Below are 19284 nucleotides of genomic sequence, written 5' to 3' on the forward strand. Positions count from 1 at the left end.
AAATAACTTGGGTTTCATGGTTGAGCTGTTTTGACATTTTCAGTTATTCGTGTGCATTCAGTCCGCATGGGTCGGTTTATCACAGAATTGGATAATTGGGTATTACAGTTGTTGTTCCTCCTGTAATATCTGTGGTGGTGATGATACTTCTGTAAGACACACATCATGTTCCTGCTGAGTGTTATTGACGAACACCAGTGGAGCGCGATTGCCTTCAGAACTGGTCATGCTATTGCGTTGGTTAGTTTATATTCATGAATTGATTGTTTTAGTGGTTTCCATTTTTGAATGAACATCCCTCGAATCCATATTTAATCTCCATTTGTGCGTTAGCCCTTTCCAAACTTTACTGTCTTTATTTTGGCCTTCGCGGAGATCATAATGTCAACAAAACAAAATCTAGAACAAAAGCAACATGTAAAATATGTTGTAATTTATTTAGTTTGTACTTTACATTTCGGTAGCACTTTACAATAAGGTTCGTTAGTTAACTAATATGTTACCATGATTTCTTATAACATAACATAAAAAAAGTATGTTTCATAAGCTATTAGAAGAGCCTCAGTGTGTTTCAGAGCGCAAAATTAAAGGTTAATGCATTTACTTAAACTCAGGACAAATCTAAGTTGCTTAAAACAATGCAAACTGAGAAGGTCGATGTGTTTTAGTGGTGTCTGCTCTGCTATTGGAGCTTCAGGGTTTCTTTGTTCAGAGTCTCCAAGCAACAACAGCAAACACCAGAAGAAACACAGTGAACTGAGGTGAGCAGAGCATTATAAAGTAATTGTACTTATAAATGAGGTATATTACATATTCAAAACTAAATGCATGTATGAAGACTTCTAAAATCTTTAAGAGAACGTTTTGTGTGTTTAAAGAGCTAAAATGATGAAGTTCTGTCTGTTAAAGTACATGGCATTTCCTTCTGCGAGTGAAGCAGTTTTTCCAGTGTGTTGTATTCAGCCTGTTTAACTGGTGAATATTTTGCTGCTGTAAAAGGAACGAGCATTTGGAATGTTTTAACATGACCTTGGACTTTCCCTTGCAGAGATAATGGAGACGTCAGATGAGCAAGTGAATGGAGATCTGCAGAAGAGTCCTGAGTCTGAGCAACATGAGAAGCCCGTGTTTGAGAGCGCGAGCACGAGCAGGACCTCCACTAGAGGCAGTCTTCGCTTCGGGACGCTGAGCCATCACTCCTTCTTCTCCAGACACAATCCTCATCCACACAGAGTCAGGCATATGCAAGGTGAGCCGCTCCGGGGACACAGACTTGCGTCAATACTGTTCTGAAGCACCATTCATAATGGGTTTATGCTTGTGTTTGTAATCTGTTAAGTGTCACCCAGCTTTTTGAGCATATGTGAAAATGTGCATAATTGCCGTGATTTCTGAGAAACGCTGTTCAAGCTGAGCAGCACAACACACTTGTAGCCAATCAGCAGTAGGGGGTGTGTCCACTCATGATGGGGAAGGAGAGAGCCAATCAACAGTAGGGGGCATGTCCAGTCGTGTCGGGGGAGGAGAGTGAGCCAATCAGCAATAGGGGGCGTGTCCACTCATGATGGGGAAGGAGAGAGCCAATCAACAGTAGGGGGCATGTCTAGTCGTGTCGGGGGAGGAGAGTGAGTGAATCAGCAATAGGGGGCGTGTCCACTCATGATGGGGGATGAGAGAGTGAGCCAATCAACAGCAGGGGGCGTGTCCACTCATGATGGGGGATGAGAGAGTGAGCCAATCAACAGCAGGGGGCGTGTCCACTCATGATTGGGGAGGAGAGAGTGAGCAACCAGGAGTAGGGGGCGTGTCCACTCATGATGGGGGATGAGAGAGTGAGCCAATCAACAGCAGGGGGCGTGTCCACTCATGATGGGGGAGGAGAGAGAGTGAGCCAATCAGCAGCAGGGGGCGTGTCCACTCATGATGGGGGAGGAGAGAGAGTGAGCCAACCAGGAGTAGGGGGCGTGTCCACTCATGATGGGGGATGAGAGAGTGAGCCAATCAACAGCAGGGGGCGTGTCCACTCATGATGGGGGAGGAGAGAGAGTGAGCCAATCAGCAGCAGGGGGCGTGTCCACTCATGATGGGGGAGGAGAGAGAGTGAGCCAACCAGGAGTAGGGGGCGTGTCCACTCATGATGGGGGAGGAGAGAGACAATCAGCAGTAGAGGGTATGTCCACTCATAATGGGGGAGGAGAGAGAGTGAGCCAATCAGGAGTAGGGGGTGTGTCCACTCATGATGGGGGAGGAGAGAGTGAGCCAATCAGCAGTAGGGGGCGTGTCCACTCATGATGGGGGAGGAGAGAGAGAGAGAAAGAGAGAGAAAGAGGGAGATTTAACTGTAGAAAGAGAGATGGCTGAGAGACATTACAAAAGAGAAAAGGTCAGAGGAATATCACTGGGTTTTGATCAGGCAAGAGCTTTACAGTCCCGCGTTAATATTAGTAAATCTTTCCAGCGCTGGAGAGACACAAGCAGGAACGCCTGAAAGCAGACGCTGAGAAACTTTTGAATTTAAAAATGTGTTAGTAAATGTTGAAATTTACATGATCTAAGATTCACAAATGCTGTTCATTGTTGAATGAATGAATGAATGAATGAGGCATTTATATAGCGCTTTCATATGTACTACTGTACACCCAAAGCGCTTTACAGTCATACCAGGGGATCTCTCCTCAACCAGCACCAGTGTGAGCATCCACTACCAGTGTGAGCATCCACTACCAGTGTGAGCATCCACTACCAGTGTGAGCATCCACTGGGATGATGCGACGGCAGCCACAGTACAACGGCACCAGTGCTCTCGCCACACACCAGCTATAGGTGGAGAGAGGAGAGAGAGTGATAGAGCCAGTTCAATGTAAGGGGATTATTAGGAAGCCATGATTGGTAAGGGCTAATGGGTGGAATGTGGCCAGGACACCGGGGTTACACCCCTACTCTTTACGAGAAATGCTGTGGGATTTTTAATGACCACAGAGAGTCAGGACCTCGGTTTCTTTACGTCTCATCCGGAGGACGGATTGTTAGTTCATGTTAACAAATGAGAATGAGTCACTGAGATTTTTAGATCATATTTCTCATTGTATAGGTTCAGCAACACCAGCAAAACAAAATGACTACTACATTTAATGCATGTGTGATATGAAAAATATGATTAAGCTCCACAGATTTTCTTATATATATATATGGATTTTATTACAGCTCACTGAACGTCACTGCACAACTGGATTTGTACTTTTTCCCTTCGTGTGTGAATAATATAATCAGAAAAGCGAGATGTCTTCTTCTTCCTCCACAGAGATGACGGCCACTACGAAGCCTTATATATATATATATATATATATATATATATATATATATATATATATATATATATATATATATATATATATGGAGCCATTCATTAATTCTTAAAGTTCAATACTAGATTTGTCAAAGATGAGGAGGAATATATTTTGTAATAAAAGCAGTAGGTAAATGCCTGATGAAAATATTTATCCATGTTTATTTCTAACTCCTTTATCATGCTGTCACAGCCCTCGAGAATCAGAGGATAATAGCAGGAATCCTGACAGTGAAAGTATTGTGTGTGGTTTTAGGCCTTATTATCCTCATAAAGGATCCGCATCTCTCAGACGCCCTGTCGCCCGTCACATGTGGACAGTCAGTGGCAGCATATTAATCTGTTCTTTGAGTGACTTTAATGATGAAGTCCTGCATACACAGATATGCTTTTACCTCCTTGTGAACAAACGCGGCTGATCACACAGTATTTTTCACACATAATGCGAGGAAGTGTCAATATGTGCAGGTCTGTATTTGAAAACCCTCTCTATTCTGCCAACAACTCACTAATTCAGCCTGAAACATGAAATGCAATTAAGATCGCTGTAACATCAGGCACACACAGGCCTCGGATCACATTTGTTCTACATGGAAATTCATGCAAAGCTCTGATGATGTGCAACTGCGTCAAATCAACACACACACACACACACACACACATCGTAGCCAGGCCTTCATGCACCTTCAGCACAGCTGGATTATTTGATAACTTTCCGCCTCCAAGAACCTGTGATCATTTCCTTTAGCATCTGATTAAAGCCTGACTTTAATCCTGTGAATAATCCTGCAGCAACAGCGGGCGTTCAGTGTGTGTTACGCCGCATGAGTCCAGGCCAGGAGCGATGAAAGTCACATCTCAAGCACACGTTCTCTTCTTTCCGCAGGGCTGAACGGCAAGCCGGTGTGTATGGTGAATGACGACTGGTACGGCTTCACTCCTCTCTGTCCACATCCACTCATTAAAAGTCAAGTGTGTGTCAGTGGGAGCCGTTCATCTGCGTTTCTCACACCTGAGATCGGCTCGGATCGCTCCGGACCGCGAGCAGGTACAGAAACCACTGGATTACACACACACACACACACGGACGGGTTTATGCGATGCTTTTGTGTCTTACAGGAACAGATCATCCAAAACACCAGTTTCTGTCATCATTTAATCATGTTGCACTGAACACACGTCACTTTCTTTATTCAGGAGCACAACAAGAGATGCTAGTTTAGTTTGAATATCCACAGGCTGTCAAGCTCAAAAGAGTACTTGTGTGTGTGTGTGTGTGTGTGTGTGTGTGTGTGTGTGTGTGAACAGACTTGCACTTAAGTTATTCATTGAAAATCTTCTAAATCTCATTTGTGATACTTAAACTGTTTGAGTTTTGAATGCTTGAGAGTTTTTTTTAATTATTATTTCAATTAATAATTAATTTAAAAAAAATGTATAGTTGTAATTTTATTATAGTACATTTATTGTTATAATAATAATTATAATAATTTATGAATAATCTTTTGTTTTAAAACAGTTTTGAGTGAAAAGTGAAAAGACAACATTTGAAACTCCAAACAAAATAAAGACTCTTTATTTTTACAACAGAGGATAAACAAATATTTGGTAACACTTTAGTTAAAGTCTTTATATATAATGCATTATAAGGGTATTTTATGCATTATTTATGCCTTGTAATGCACATTATAATGCATTATGATCTCATTAATAATTGTAACCCACCGTTATAATACATTATAATGTTTATGTTACTCCTTTAGAAAGTATAATGCATTAAAACACATGACAAATAACCAATTTCTAGATGCAGATATTATAATACATTTTAACTGGTCACAATTATTTATGAAAATATATAGTGCATTGCAATATACAGTACATTATGAATACCATGAATACCTTTAAGTAAAAAATAAATAATTATAATAATATATGAAATCTTGACAAGCAGTTCTAGATATTTTCTTATTTGCTCATTGAAGAGGCCATTAAGTGACTGACCTTATATATACCATATATATATATACATACACACAAGTACTGCTTGTCAAGATTTCAAGGCTTAATTTAGAACTTTAAACTTTTGTATTTAATGCTTTTTTAAAACAATATTGCACGAGTTCCCAGCATGCATTGTGGCTTGAAAAAAGATTATTGGAGTATGTTTTTCAGTTTTTCTAAAATTTCATGTTTAATTCATCCTAAACATGGCTTTTTTATTATTATTATTTGTGAAATTAACTTGAATCTGCAAGAAAAAAAAAATCCTACCCCATTTTTATTTGGGTACATCAAATGTAACACCTCACCTGTACATCATCATTGCTTGTTTTCTTGCCCTTTTTCTTCTTCTTGCTTCTGTCTCTTCATCATCCATCTTTGTCTTTCCACAGCACTGATTTCTGAAAGCTGGCGTGAGGAACTGAAGGATCTGGCGACTAAAGTCAGTCTTTCAGCGGCCGCTGAGACCCACAGTGACAAGAAAGAGGTACTTGACCTATGACCTCTCAGCTTCAGCAGGCTTTCACTTACTGTAGGGCTTCACAAATGACTGAAACACTGAGTGATGCACAGATGATGTTCACAAACAAATGATCAGGAGGCGAGCTGAAACTTCTCGTCTGAAGTGTGCAGTGCTCAGTACCGCAGTAAAGACCAACGCTCTACGCAAAGCTTTAAAGCCACAGTTTATAAATGTAACACCCACATCAAACATCAGCTTTTAAATCCCATCGGCTCGTCATGCATCGCAAAACCAGGAGAACAGTTTTCAGCACATTACACACGATACAGATTTATCAACAGACTGTCGGAAATCAGGTTTATTCAGACTGTAACATGGTCAGATATTAACACGGGCTTGGGGTAAAATGCAAAATACTTCAAAAATGAGATGTAAAAATAGATCAAGAAAAATCTGATTAATATAAGAAAATAAGTGAATAAATGAGCAAATACATAAATAATGCATCAGTGCAGTGCTATAATGAGCAGAATTAATTAACGAAACATTTTCCAAATTATATTTCAGACATATTTATATTTTTTCACAGCATAAATTGGATCTTTATACTGGAAAATATATAGTTGACTTTTTAAATTTTTCGGATGAGGGTCCCTCATATTTTGTGGATTAGTTTCATGTAAGAGACTGAAAACCCCTGTGTTAGATGATGCTGAATGAAGCAGAGCATCTCATGAGATTAGACTGAGTACTGAAGTGTTTGTCTGTGAATAAACTCCCAGAAAGCCCGAGATGAGGAAGCTCCTCGCAGGAAGACTCAGTATTCGGCTCAGTCCGGTCGGATCATCCCGGCCTCGTCCTGGGGAGGGAAGAAGCGCAGCAGCCGGACGGCACACAAGCGTCTGGGATTACAGAGACGGCACACACACACGCTGGAAGGAGTGGAGATCAAGGTCACACACACCTGCTCTTGATTGTTTTCCTTCAAGTGCTTTCTGAACACGTTCACAAAGTTTGTTCAGTGAATGTGCACTAGGCTAAACTGAGAACAACAAAATACCAAACAGAAATATGTTTGATACGCTTACTCTCAATGCAATACACTACATTTTTATTTCCTTTCCCAGCTGGAAAAAATGGCTAAAACCGGCCTAAGCTGGTTTAAACTGGTCTGAGCTGGTTTAAACTGGTTATGCTGTTGTTTGGCTGGTCTGAGCTGATTTAAACTGGTCTGATCTGGTTTAAACTTGTCAAGCTGTTGTTTGGCTGGTCTGAGCTGGTTTAAACTGGTCTGAGCTGGTTTAAACTGGTTATGCTGTTGTTTGGCTGGTCTGAGCTGATTTAAACTGGTCTGATCTGGTTTAAACTTGTCAAGCTGTTGTTTGGCTGGTCTGAGCTGGTTTAAACTGGTCAAGCTGTTGTTTGGCTAGTCTGAGCTGGTTTAAACTGGTCTGATCTGGTTTAAACTTGTCAAGCTGTTGTTTGGCTGGTCTGAGCTGGTTTAAACTGGTCTGAGCTGGTTTTAGCTGTTGGTCAGGTGACCAGCTAAGACCAGCTTGACCATCTAAAGAAGTGGTCAAATCCACTGTAAAACGAGCCTGAAAGCAGCGGGAGGATCAGCGTTAAGACCAGATGACCAGATCAGGCTGGATTTATAAACTGTACATAGTGATCATCTTTTTCTTGGGTTTGTTTGAACATACTACCAAAAGTTTATATTTCACCCCCAAATTGGATAAACGTATAGCCTGCAACTATTTAAAATGTTTATCGTCATCACATGAAAATATTACGCAGTCCATCATCTTTACACTGCACAATATGCAGTAATAATCCATTCAGAGCGCAGCTCCTCACGCTCTTCTTGTTTGCTAATTTCCAATTTAAGATATGGCGAATATGAAAACAGAACACATGCCAATGAAATTTAATAAGCAAATCAAATATTTAATTAATATTTCATAATTTAAATATTTGGTTAGCTGGTTTTATCCTGTCTTGTTGGAATAAGCTGCTGATATCAGTGTTCTCTTTCTGTCTCTCACACACACACTCTCTCTCTCTCTTTCTCACACACATACACACTCACACTCTCTCTCTCTCTCTCTCTCTCTCTCTCTCTCTCTTTCTCACACACATACACACTCACACACTCTCTCTCTCTCTTTCTCACACACATACACACTCACACACTCTCTCTCTCTCTCACACACATACACACTCACACACTCACTCTCTCTCTCTCTCTCTCACACACACACACACACACACACACACACACACACACACACACACACACACACACACACACATACACACTCACACACTCACTCTCTCTCTCTCTCTCTCTCTCTCTCACACACACACACACACACACACACACACACACACACACACACACACACACACACACACACACACACACACACACACACACACTCTCAGGTGCTGGAGCTCTTGTGTCAGATCCTGCAGACTGATTCTCTCTCCATGGTTCAGCATTGGCTGTTGCTGGCGAGTGACAGAGGTGAAGAGTTGTCCTTTCATTTGATTAGATTTATTAGCCGTTAACCAAATAATTGCCCGATGCAGAGTCTGCTTTGAAGAGCATCTGAAGACCTTTAAAGGCTCCTATTCTGCTTTTCCACCTTTTCAACTTATCTTGCCGTTTAAATGTTACTCATTTAAATAATCCCGCCCACAGAATACGCAACTGCGTTAGTTTGTTCCACATTTCCACAACTCATTTGTTTGACCTTCCTAAGACTAATGAACTCAGAGTGGTTAAAACTTATTTATAACCCTGTTCCTGAACATTATAACCCCAACCTTTATCTGTGCGCTGCACATTTGACGGAGAACAGCTTGTTTCTGTTGCTTTTGTAAGACGGTTCACCACTCCTTAGGAACATTGACCATGGTTTTGTGATTGATTACTGTTTGTATTGATAAAAATAACTTAAGCAAACATAAAATGCAATTACTGTAAATTTCTTAACCAATAATTTCATTGCAATTATGTAATGAACCATTTTCAAGCATCAATGTGTGTAAGCTACCACCAAAGATAACTTCTGAGCCAGGAAAATTTAATTTAATAAAATGACAATTTGTGAACTCATGCATCACATGTTTGCACCTTATTGATAAAGAAACATGTAAATGGCAATAAGATTACATTACTTAGAAACCCTGAGGAAGGCCTTAAAATGTGCATTTAAAGTGCTTCATTTTTGAGTTTCTAAAGCTTAATAAAACTTTGTGTAGATAACTTGAGTATGACAGCTGAATTTGACAAGTTGAAATTAGAAAGATTTAAGTGCGTTAAATAAATCAAGTTAAAAAGAAAGACTGGGTTAGAAATTTGAGTGTTCTTTACTAATTATCCTGAGCTACAAGCACGATGCTGCTTCCCAGAGTGCATTGCGGCTTTAATAAAATCATGTATTTGCTTTGTTTTACTATTTTCTGTCTTTCCACTTTATTAACTTGACTTTTCTGCATGAGTAGCAAAGGCGTAGTGCACAAATAGTGCAGATTACTCAATTTTTACAGTTTGTTAGGTTTCACGTTGTGTGCATTTATATTTTAATGAGAGAAAAAATGCACGTTTGCCTCAGTTCATTCAAGCTGGTTATGATATTCCTCCTTTTAAAATCCTCAAGAAAAACCCGTGCAGTCCAAACTCAGCAGGTCAGCACAGGTTCTGAGCAGAGGTCTGCAGATGAGAGCTAATGAAGGCTCATTACATGTGTCTGTGTGTCAGAGAAAGAGCTGGTTCAGGGGTTACTCCAGCAAGCCATGGCCGACTCCGTCTCTGTGACCCCGCACACCTCTGGATCTGCACTTCTGCCCGTGACGTCTAAAGATCTGCCAGATCACGTGTTCCTCACAAACACCAGGTGAGCCTTTACTGATCTCTCACAATCCTGCTCCATCATTAATGAATACATGCGTAATGCGATATCAACATTCTACACTTTAAAGCATGTTTTTCTAACTTTTTTTAGTACAAATATCTTTCCTGAATCAAAATATAGTGGTCAACATTTGAAGTGGATCAAAACCTTTCATCAAAGTTATACATGAATTTTGAACAGTACCCATTCTTGTCTCAGGACAACTTTGATGAACTTTTTTGATCCACTTCAAATGTTGACTATAGTACATTTAACAAGATGCAAAATGGCATGAGATATTGGGCCCTATCTTGCACCCAGCGCAATTGACTTTGTACAGCGACGCATGTTTCATTCCTATTTTGCACCCGACGCACAGCGGACTTTTCCCTCCACAGACGCACATCGGTAAATTAGGGAATGAACTTGCGCTCCCGGGGGGGGTTCAGCGAAAAGAGGAGGCGTGTTCCGGTGCAAACGTTCCCTGGTGCTATTTTGCAGTTTCAAATTCCGCCACTGACCAGGAGAAATCTAGTCTAAAGTCAGTGGCGCGTTGTGCATGTTATTCAGATGCTATTTTAAGGGCGCATGCTTGGCCATAATCAATGTAGCGTGAGCACAGCGCGGATACACTTTGATTCTCTCATCTACACAGAAGCAGCAGTTTTCATTTTTAGAAAATCATACATTATTACAAGGAAAAATATTACCACACGAGGGAAATCATTGTTGTGTTCATGAAGATGTGAAAAAATAGGCATAAATCTAGCTTACACATTTTCCCAAATTATAATATGCCTGTTTAACCGAAGCTAATGTGGGTGTGTTTCAACATCCCCAATGTCACTTCTCTGTGTTTTACGGCCCTGACGAGAACGTCGGTCTCCTCGGCTGTGAACCGCTCCTGGCGTGCGTCTGGCAAATCCGCCGTTATAATAGCAATCCGCCATGGAACAAGCGCGCCTGCTCTTAAAGGGAATGTGAGATGATGCTCTGATTGGTTTATTTCACGTTATGCCCAAACCACACCTATGAGTAATGAAGCTACTTCAGACCAACACATTTTAGATTTTAGCGCAAGAGTCATTTATCCCGCCGGTATAATAGCAACAGCGCCCGAGACCCGCCCACAAAGTTACTTGCGTTTCATGCTTGAAACTTGCGTTTCAGATCGTTAAAATAGGGCCCATAAAGTTTTGTTTTCTGAAAAATGTATCAATATTAATACTTTTTTTTGCTTTTTTATGGCCAATGTGTGAACAGCTTGTAAGGAATCTTAAAAAAATGAGACCATCCCTCGACTTCCTAGGTTGTCTATGAAAGCCTGATTTTTATGTGAAGGACTCGGCTTGTTTTTGTTGGGAAAATCAAAAGTCCGTGACGTTTTCGCTCCTGACGGCCTCTCTTACGTTCTACATGAAACGAGTGCTTATACAATGTTCAGGATAACACAGAAAGAGCCGTTCTGTGCTGTAATGTCAATGTGTCAGGCAAAGAAAAGGGATTCACTCAAACTTTGGTCTCACAGTCAGATCTACTGTATATAGAGTTTCAAATATACTTTATAATCAAACTATCATAACAGTGTCATTTTAATGACCTCATCTGTGAATCTCAGATCCTCTGCAGAGATATAGATCGTTTAACTGGGTTTATGCCTAAAACATGTCTAATTCTTTTCAGAAAACAAGACTTAATATTTTCAGTCATTTTGCTTCTCTAGTAAATGTATCTTGATTTAAGAACGTTTAGATATCTGTACTGGAAACCAAGACAAAATACTGAGGAAAAAAATCATTTTTGCTGTGTAATAACTACTAATAAACTCTGATTAACAAATTAGTAAGTTAAAGCCCTCCGTAGTTCACTATTAGCTAATTAGTAACTACTGTTATTTTAAGAAACTACATACAGTTTCATAGTTAATGTGAATGCATAATTAATTCTACACTGCAAAATATGATTTTCTTACTAAGTATTTTCGTTTTTTTTTTTTTTTTAGGACAAATATCTAAACATTCTTAACTCAAAACACATTTATCAAGATGAAAAATGGCATAATATATTAAGTCTTGTTTTCTGACAAATGTATCAGTATAAATATTAAACATTTTAATATTAAGTTTATGCTTAAAACAATAACAAATATCTGCCAGTGGAGAAAGAAAATAATCATGTTTTCCCTTTGAATTAAGTAAATTTTTCTGATGTTTGTTCTTGTTTTAAGCAAAAACTCACGTAATTGGGATGTTTAGTTTAAGGAAACAAGTCATCTGAAGCAATTTTGCTTCTCAAGTAAACATATCTTGATTTTGCAGTGGGCTGTGTAAAGTGAAGATCATGGTAAATCACTAGTAATGTTTAGATTCTGACAGATAATAGCTAATAGTGAACCACTAGATTCAGTTGAGTGCTATTACTTATGAATTTGTTAATTATAGTGTCTTGTTAGTTAGTAGAATGTTAATAATGTGTTCATGTGCAGTTATTTAACAGTGATGGAACAATATTCTAAAGTGTTTATCAGCATGTGATCATATGACTATCATTATGAGGCTTTCTGAATGTTTATTATCTGTTGTTTTGCACAGTTCATATCCGGCGGAGGCATTACAGGACAAACCAGGTGAGGTTCTCCGCTCTGAGTTTCTGGATTAGACGTATTGTCCACTGATGTGTGTCATGTGATGGCATTAATACACCATTGTTTGTCAGTGTGAGAGAGTAAGCTAAGCTCACTCGAGTTCATGACTTCACGTGCTCGCTTTTATTAAAACTTGATTTGGCTCTGTTTCAAAACCTAGTAAGCTTCTTGACTGTTTACCGACTACACCAGTGTTCCTCTGGAGAGTTTAATTTCAGGTGTGCTTAAAAACACCTGGCACAGCTTGGGTTGAGTGAGTGGAGTTGGAACAAAAGTGTCTGCCTTCTACTTTTGCAGTCTGAACGAGCCGACACTCGTACTCACATTTTGTTCAGTAGGTCAGAGTTGACAAATTTCACAGAAAATCACAGCGTTCACTGAACACAGACTCTGATGATCACAGACTGTGAATCCGTTCAGGTGCAGGTAATCAAACATGACATGTTGATCCGATTTTAGAACACATTGTTCGTTAGTCATGCGTCTCCTAGCAATGAAACACGTTTTCCTGTCAACATTTACAAAGTCAGCAAGTCTATGATGCCTATTGTTTTGAAACCTGATCAGATTTCCTAGTGTATTGTATAGAATTGTGAATGTTCTCATGATGTTTTCAGAATGTTCTGAGAATGTTTTCACTGTGATCTCAGGATCTTCTCAGTATCTCAGGATGTTATCACAATGTTTTCAGAATGTTCTCAAAATCTTCTCATGATATTTTCAGTGTGATCTCAGGATGTTCTCAGGATGTTCTTAGAATGATCTCATGATGTTTTCAGAATGTTCTCAGAATTTTCTCAGATTGTTCTCATGATGTTCTCAGAATGTTCTCAGTATGATTTCAGAATGTTCTCAGAATGATCTCAGTATGATCTCATGATGTTCTCAGAATTTTCTCAGTATGTTCTCAGAATGATCTCAGTATGTTCTCAGAATGATCTCAGTATGATCTCATGATGTTCTCAGAATTTTCTCAGTATGTTCTCAGAAGGATCTCAGAATGATCTCAGTATGATCTCAGAATGTTCTCAGAATGATCTCAGTATGATCTCATGATGTTCTCAGAATGTTCTCAGAATGATCTCAGAATGATCTCATGATGTTCTCAGAATGTTCTCAGAATGATCTCAGTATGATCTCATGATGTTCTCAGAATGTTCTCAGAATGTTCTCAGAATGATCTCAGTATGATCTCATGATGATCTCATGATGTTCTCAGAATGTTCTCAGAATGTTCTTAGAATGATCTCAGTATGATCTCATGATGTTCTCAGAATGTTCTTAGAATGATCTCATGATGTTTTCATGATGTTCTCAGAATGTTCTCAGAATGTTCTTAGAATGATCTCAGTATGATCTCATGATGTTCTCAGAATGTTCTTAGAATGATCTCATGATGTTTTCATGATGTTCTCAGAATGTTCTCCGATTGTTCTCATGATGATCTCATAATGTTCTTAGAATGATCTCAGTATGATCTCATGATGTTCTCAGAATGTTCTTAGAATGATCTCATGATGTTTTCATGATGTTCTCAGAATGTTCTCAGTATGATTTCAGAATGTTCTCAGAATGATCTCAGTATGTTCTCAGAATGTTCTCAGAATGATCTCAGTATGATCTCATGATGTTCTCAGAATGTTCTTAGAATGATCTCAGTATGTTCTCAGAATGTTCTCAGAATTATCTCAGTATGTTCTCAGAATGTTCTCAGTATGATCTCAGGATGTTCTCATGATGTTCTCAGAATGATCTCAGTATGATCTCAGAATGTTCTCAGTATGATCTCAGGATGTTCTCAGAATGTTTTCAGTATGATCTCAGAATGTTCTCAGTATGATCTCAGAATGTTCTCAGGATGTTCTCAGAATGTTCTCAGGATGTTCTCATGATGTTCTCAATGTTCTCAGTATGATCTCAGAATGTTCGCAGGATGTTTTCCTCTGTAACCGTTTACAAAGTCAGCAAGTCTATATGCCTCGTGTTTTGAAACCTGTTCAGATTTTAAAAGTTTTCCAGCCTTAAGGAAAGTAAATGGAGCCTTTAAGCGACTGATTTGGTGTAAATAGGGTAAAATAATATTTGTCTAATTTAATGGAACTAGAACTATTTTAATGACATTTAGTTGGTATTGAATGAATTATATGTATATTCATACAATCTTGGGTTATGGCTTTGTCATACATTCAGCCTTGCATTATGGTTTTGTCTTCTTGAAGGATATATGCTCTATAATATTCTAATAAGCATTAAAGCAGCAGCCAGAAATGTGGGTAAAATCCATTTTTAATTGGATGGACTCATTTTAATGAATATGTTTTGGAACAGAGACGTTGTGTAGCCATATAAACTTTTAACAACTGATTCAAAACAAGTTAAAAATCTTGTTTTGGTTGACATATGCCAGTGTGCTCCTACAGCAGATATATTAGGCCCTCTAGTCTAGAATGATTAGTAATATCAAATAGTAAATGATGGCTGTGATATAATTTGACGTTAAGTGCAGTTCACCTCGTAGAGAGAACTTGTTTGATGTTAAAAATAGAGAGGTGAGTCTGTATATGATATTATTTCATGATAAATAAGATGTTTTGAAAATAGTTGTATAAGAAGCTGGAATCAAGTAAACATCGTCCATCACACACAGAGGTCAGATGCTGGTAAACAAGCCGTGTCGAGCGCTTCTGTCTGTGGTTACTATAGTAACGGATATTACAGCTAAATGACGAGCGAGTCGAATTAGCCCCGACTGAGGCTCTGAGTTGCTCAAATCATTTATGTCACGCTCTCAGGATGTTTTCAGTGTTTTCAGGATATTCTTAGAATGTTCTCAAAATATTTTCCGGATGTTTTCAGAATGTTCTCTGGAAGTTATCAGAATGTTTTCAGGATGTTCTCAAAATGTTTTTAGAATATTGTCAGAATGTTCTCGCTCTTAGGATTTTTTTTTTTTTTTATGTTTTCAGAATGTTTTTATGATGTTCTCAGATTGATCTCAGGATATTCTCAGGATTTTTCAGGATGTTTTCGAAATTTTTCAATATGTTCTCAGAATGTTTTCAGGATGTTCTCAGGTTGTTCTTATGTTATTCTCAGCGTGTTCTTGAGATCTTCTTGGAATTTTTCAGGATGTACCCAGAATGTTCCCAGGAAGTTTTTGGGATTTTTCAGGATGTTTTCAGAATGTTTTTATGATATTCCTAGATTGTTCTCAAAATGTTCTCAGGATGTTTTTATGATGTTTTTCATGATGTTTTTATGATGTTTTTATGATGTTCTCAGGGTGTTCTCAGCTTGTTCTCAAAATGTTCTCAAGAAATTTTCTGAATATTCTCAGAATGTTCTCCGGATGTTTTTATGATGTCCTCAAAATGTTCTCAAGAAGTTTTCAGAATGTTCTCAAGAAGTTTTCAGAATGTTCTCAAAAATGTTCTCAATGTTTTCAGGATGTTCTCAGGTTGTTCTTATGTTATTCTCAGAGTGTTCTCGAGATGTTCTTGGAATTTTTCAGAATGTTCTCAAAATGGTTTTATGGTTGTTCTCAAAATGTTCTCAGGAAATTTTCAGAATATTCTCAGGAAGTTCTCAGGATGTTCTCAGAAAGTTCTCAGGATGTTCTCAGGATGTTCTCATGATCTTCTCAGAATGTTATGTTATTTTCTCTGAGCATTTCTTTCTGTTCTAGAGCGGATCGGAGAGGCAGAAGTTCTCACGCTGTACCCAGAAGACACGTAACACCGCTGCGATCATCAGCACAGCATCATATTAATGTCATGTTACTGAAATAGTTTGCTCTTTTAGCAGTTGCATTATTGTAATAATCATAGTGTAATGCAATGTTAAGTTTTCATTTATTGCTAATAAAGCATATACATACACAGGTATTTGCATACGCGTTTGTTTAATTTATTTTCTGTGGGAGTCACGTGTGTGATGCCATGAGTCGGGCAGTAAATCAAACGATTTGGACACTTAACAGCTCAATTAATATTTTAATTCATGCAAGATTTCATAAAAGCAATTTAACACAAAAATGAACTGCACTCATACTTTCTACTAGAATATATATATGCTGCGTTATTGGAATCACAATTTATAAATTGGAATAAGGTAATCATTTTCTTTGATAATAACATTATTTTGAGCCAACAACATTAATTTAAAAGAACAATACAACCAAAAATGTAAATTCTGTCATCATTTACTGAAACTGAAAACTACTCGCCTTCATAATGTTTAAGATATGACTTTCTTCCTTATGATTTTCACTGAAGTGAATAGTGACTTAAAGAGGGTGAGTAAACGTTTTTTATATTAATATTCATTTTTGGATAAACTATTTCTTGCTGCATGTCATAGTCCAAACAATATTGATCTGGCAATGGCATCATGCGAAGATCTATGATGTTTGATTGCAGCAAATCCGAGAACATTTTCAGTTATTGTTGACATTTGATTTGAGAGTCCAGAGACTTCGGCAAACATCTCCATTTAATCTCAACTCTATCCACGACAAACAATTGAGATATTCAAGAGATCTCGTGTAAGAGTCTTATTTCCCGGGCGAGTAAGTCAGCAGCTGCTGTTCATCTGGTTCTTATTCTCAATAAATGTAACCATGGTGACAAACTCAGGCATTCTCACATGTTACACTGTTGCCGAAATAAGAAAAACGATTTTCTTTGAGAGCAAATTGACAATCACTGAAAGCACAATCTGGCCATGTTATAGAGGGTTGTCATTTTCACCCTATCATTTCGATTCATGTGCCATCATCCGAGACAGTATAATTATCATAAATACCTGTGTAAGGAGACGTCAGATTCTGTGTGATTTTAGGGCAGTGAACAGCGTCTTCACAGTGGAGCATGAAGGTTTTATTCTTTCTTTAATTGAATTGCCACTTTCTAAACTGTAGTTCACAAATGCAATCAGAGAAGAAATCAAGAGTCAGCACAGAAATAAAACCATCCCACATTACACACTCCATCCCACATTACACAGTCCATCCCACATTACAGAGTCCATCCCACATTACACAGTCCATCCCACATTACACAGTCCATCCCACATTACACAGTCCATCCCACATTACAGAGTCCATCCCACATTACACAGTCCATCCCACATTACACATTACACAGTCCATCCCACATTACAGATTACACAGTCCATCCCACATTACACAGTCCATCCCACATTACAGTCCATCCCACATTACACAGCCCATCCCACATTACACACTCCATCCCACATTACACACTCCATCCCACATTACACAGCCCATCCCACATTACACAGCCCATCCCACATTACACACTCCATCCCACATTACACACTCCATCCCACATTACACAGCCCATCCCACATTACACACTCCATCCCACATTACACACTCCATCCCACATTACACACTCCATCCCACATTACACACTCCATCCCACATTACACACTCCATCCCACATTGCACAGCCCATCCCACATTACACACTCCATCCCACATTACACAGCCCATCCCACATTACACACTCCATCCCACATTACACACTCCATCCCACATTACACACTCCATCCCACATTACACAGCCCATCCCACATTACACACTCCATCCCACATTACACACTCCATCCCACATTACACAGCCCATCCCACATTACACACTCCATCCCACATTACACACTCCATCCCACATTACACACTCCATCCCACATTACACACTCCATCCCACATTACACACTCCATCCCACATTACACAGCCCATCCCACATTACACACTCCATCCCACATTACACAGCCCATCCCACATTACACACTCCATCCCACATTACACACTCCATCCCACATTACACACTCCATCCCACATTACACACTCCATCCCACATTACACACTCCATCCCACATTACACAGCCCATCCCACATTACACAGCCCATCCCACATTACACACTCCATCCCACATTACACAGCCCATCCCACATTACACACTCCATCCCACATTACACACTCCATCCCACATTACACAGCCCATCCCACATTACACACTCCATCCCACATTGCACAGCCCATCCCACATTACACACTCCATCCCACATTACACAGCCCATCCCACATTACACACTCCATCCCACATTACACACTCCATCCCACATTACACACTCCATCCCACATTACACACTCCATCCCACATTACACACTCCATCCCACATTACACACTCCATCCCACATTACACAGCCCATCCCACATTACACACTCCATCCCACATTACACAGCCCATCCCACATTACACACTCCATCCCACATTACACACTCCATCCCACATTACACAGCCCATCCCACATTACACAGCCCATCCCACATTACACACTCCATCCCACATTACACAGCCCATCCCACATTACACAGCCCATCCCACATTACACAGCCCATCCCACATTACACACTCCATCCCACATCACACACTCCATCCCACATTACACAGCCCATCCCACATTACACACTCCATCCCACATTACACACTCCATCCCACATTACACAGCCCATCCCACATTACACACTCCATCCCACATTGCACAGCCCATCCCACATTACACACTCCATCCCACATTACACAGCCCATCCCACATTACACACTCCATCCCACATTACACACTCCATCCCACATTACACACTCCATCCCACATTACACAGCCCATCCCACATTACACACTCCATCCCACATTACACACTCCATCCCACATTACACAGCCCATCCCACATTACACAGCCCATCCCACATTACACACTCCATCCCACATTACACAGTCCATCCCACATTACACACTCCATCCAAATGTAAATGTAATGTCTTGTGCACACTTGAACATACACTAAACCCACCCTCAGATTCAGAGTCATACACAAATCGTTTTCTGTCCGCAGAAGATGCAG

General features: G+C 39.5%; 1 protein-coding gene across 1 annotated transcript; it reads left to right on the forward strand.

The window, feature by feature from the left end:
* The first annotated feature begins 721 nt into the window (after positions 1-721).
* On the forward strand, positions 722-16240 carry tbata (thymus, brain and testes associated). Its single transcript, XM_082151170.1, has 9 exons — positions 722-761; positions 1051-1249; positions 4233-4394; positions 5743-5837; positions 6596-6766; positions 8259-8340; positions 9580-9715; positions 12304-12338; positions 16042-16240. Exons 2-9 carry the CDS (start codon positions 1054-1056, stop codon positions 16089-16091), a joined length of 927 nt encoding a protein of 308 aa, XP_082007296.1. The 5' UTR covers positions 722-761; positions 1051-1053; the 3' UTR covers positions 16092-16240.
* Positions 16241-19284: the final 3044 nt, after the last annotated feature.

The sequence above is a fragment of the Leuciscus leuciscus genome (assembly GCF_965113295.1).
Source record: "Leuciscus leuciscus genome assembly, chromosome: 21".
In the NCBI taxonomy this organism is placed as follows: domain Eukaryota; kingdom Metazoa; phylum Chordata; class Actinopteri; order Cypriniformes; family Leuciscidae; genus Leuciscus; species Leuciscus leuciscus.

What these genes read in the sequence shown, in the direction of transcription:
- tbata (XM_082151170.1), top strand. Translation starts at nt 1,054, where the DNA reads ATGGAGACGTCAGATGAGCAAGTGAATGGAGATCTGCAGAAGAGTCCT. An exon ending in CCCACAGTGACAAGAAAGAG is followed by an intron (nt 5,838 to 6,595) that starts GTACTTGACCTA and finishes ATAAACTCCCAG; the next exon opens with AAAGCCCGAGATGAGGAAGC. An exon ending in GTGTTCCTCACAAACACCAG is followed by an intron (nt 9,716 to 12,303) that starts GTGAGCCTTTAC and finishes TGTTTTGCACAG; the next exon opens with TTCATATCCGGCGGAGGCAT.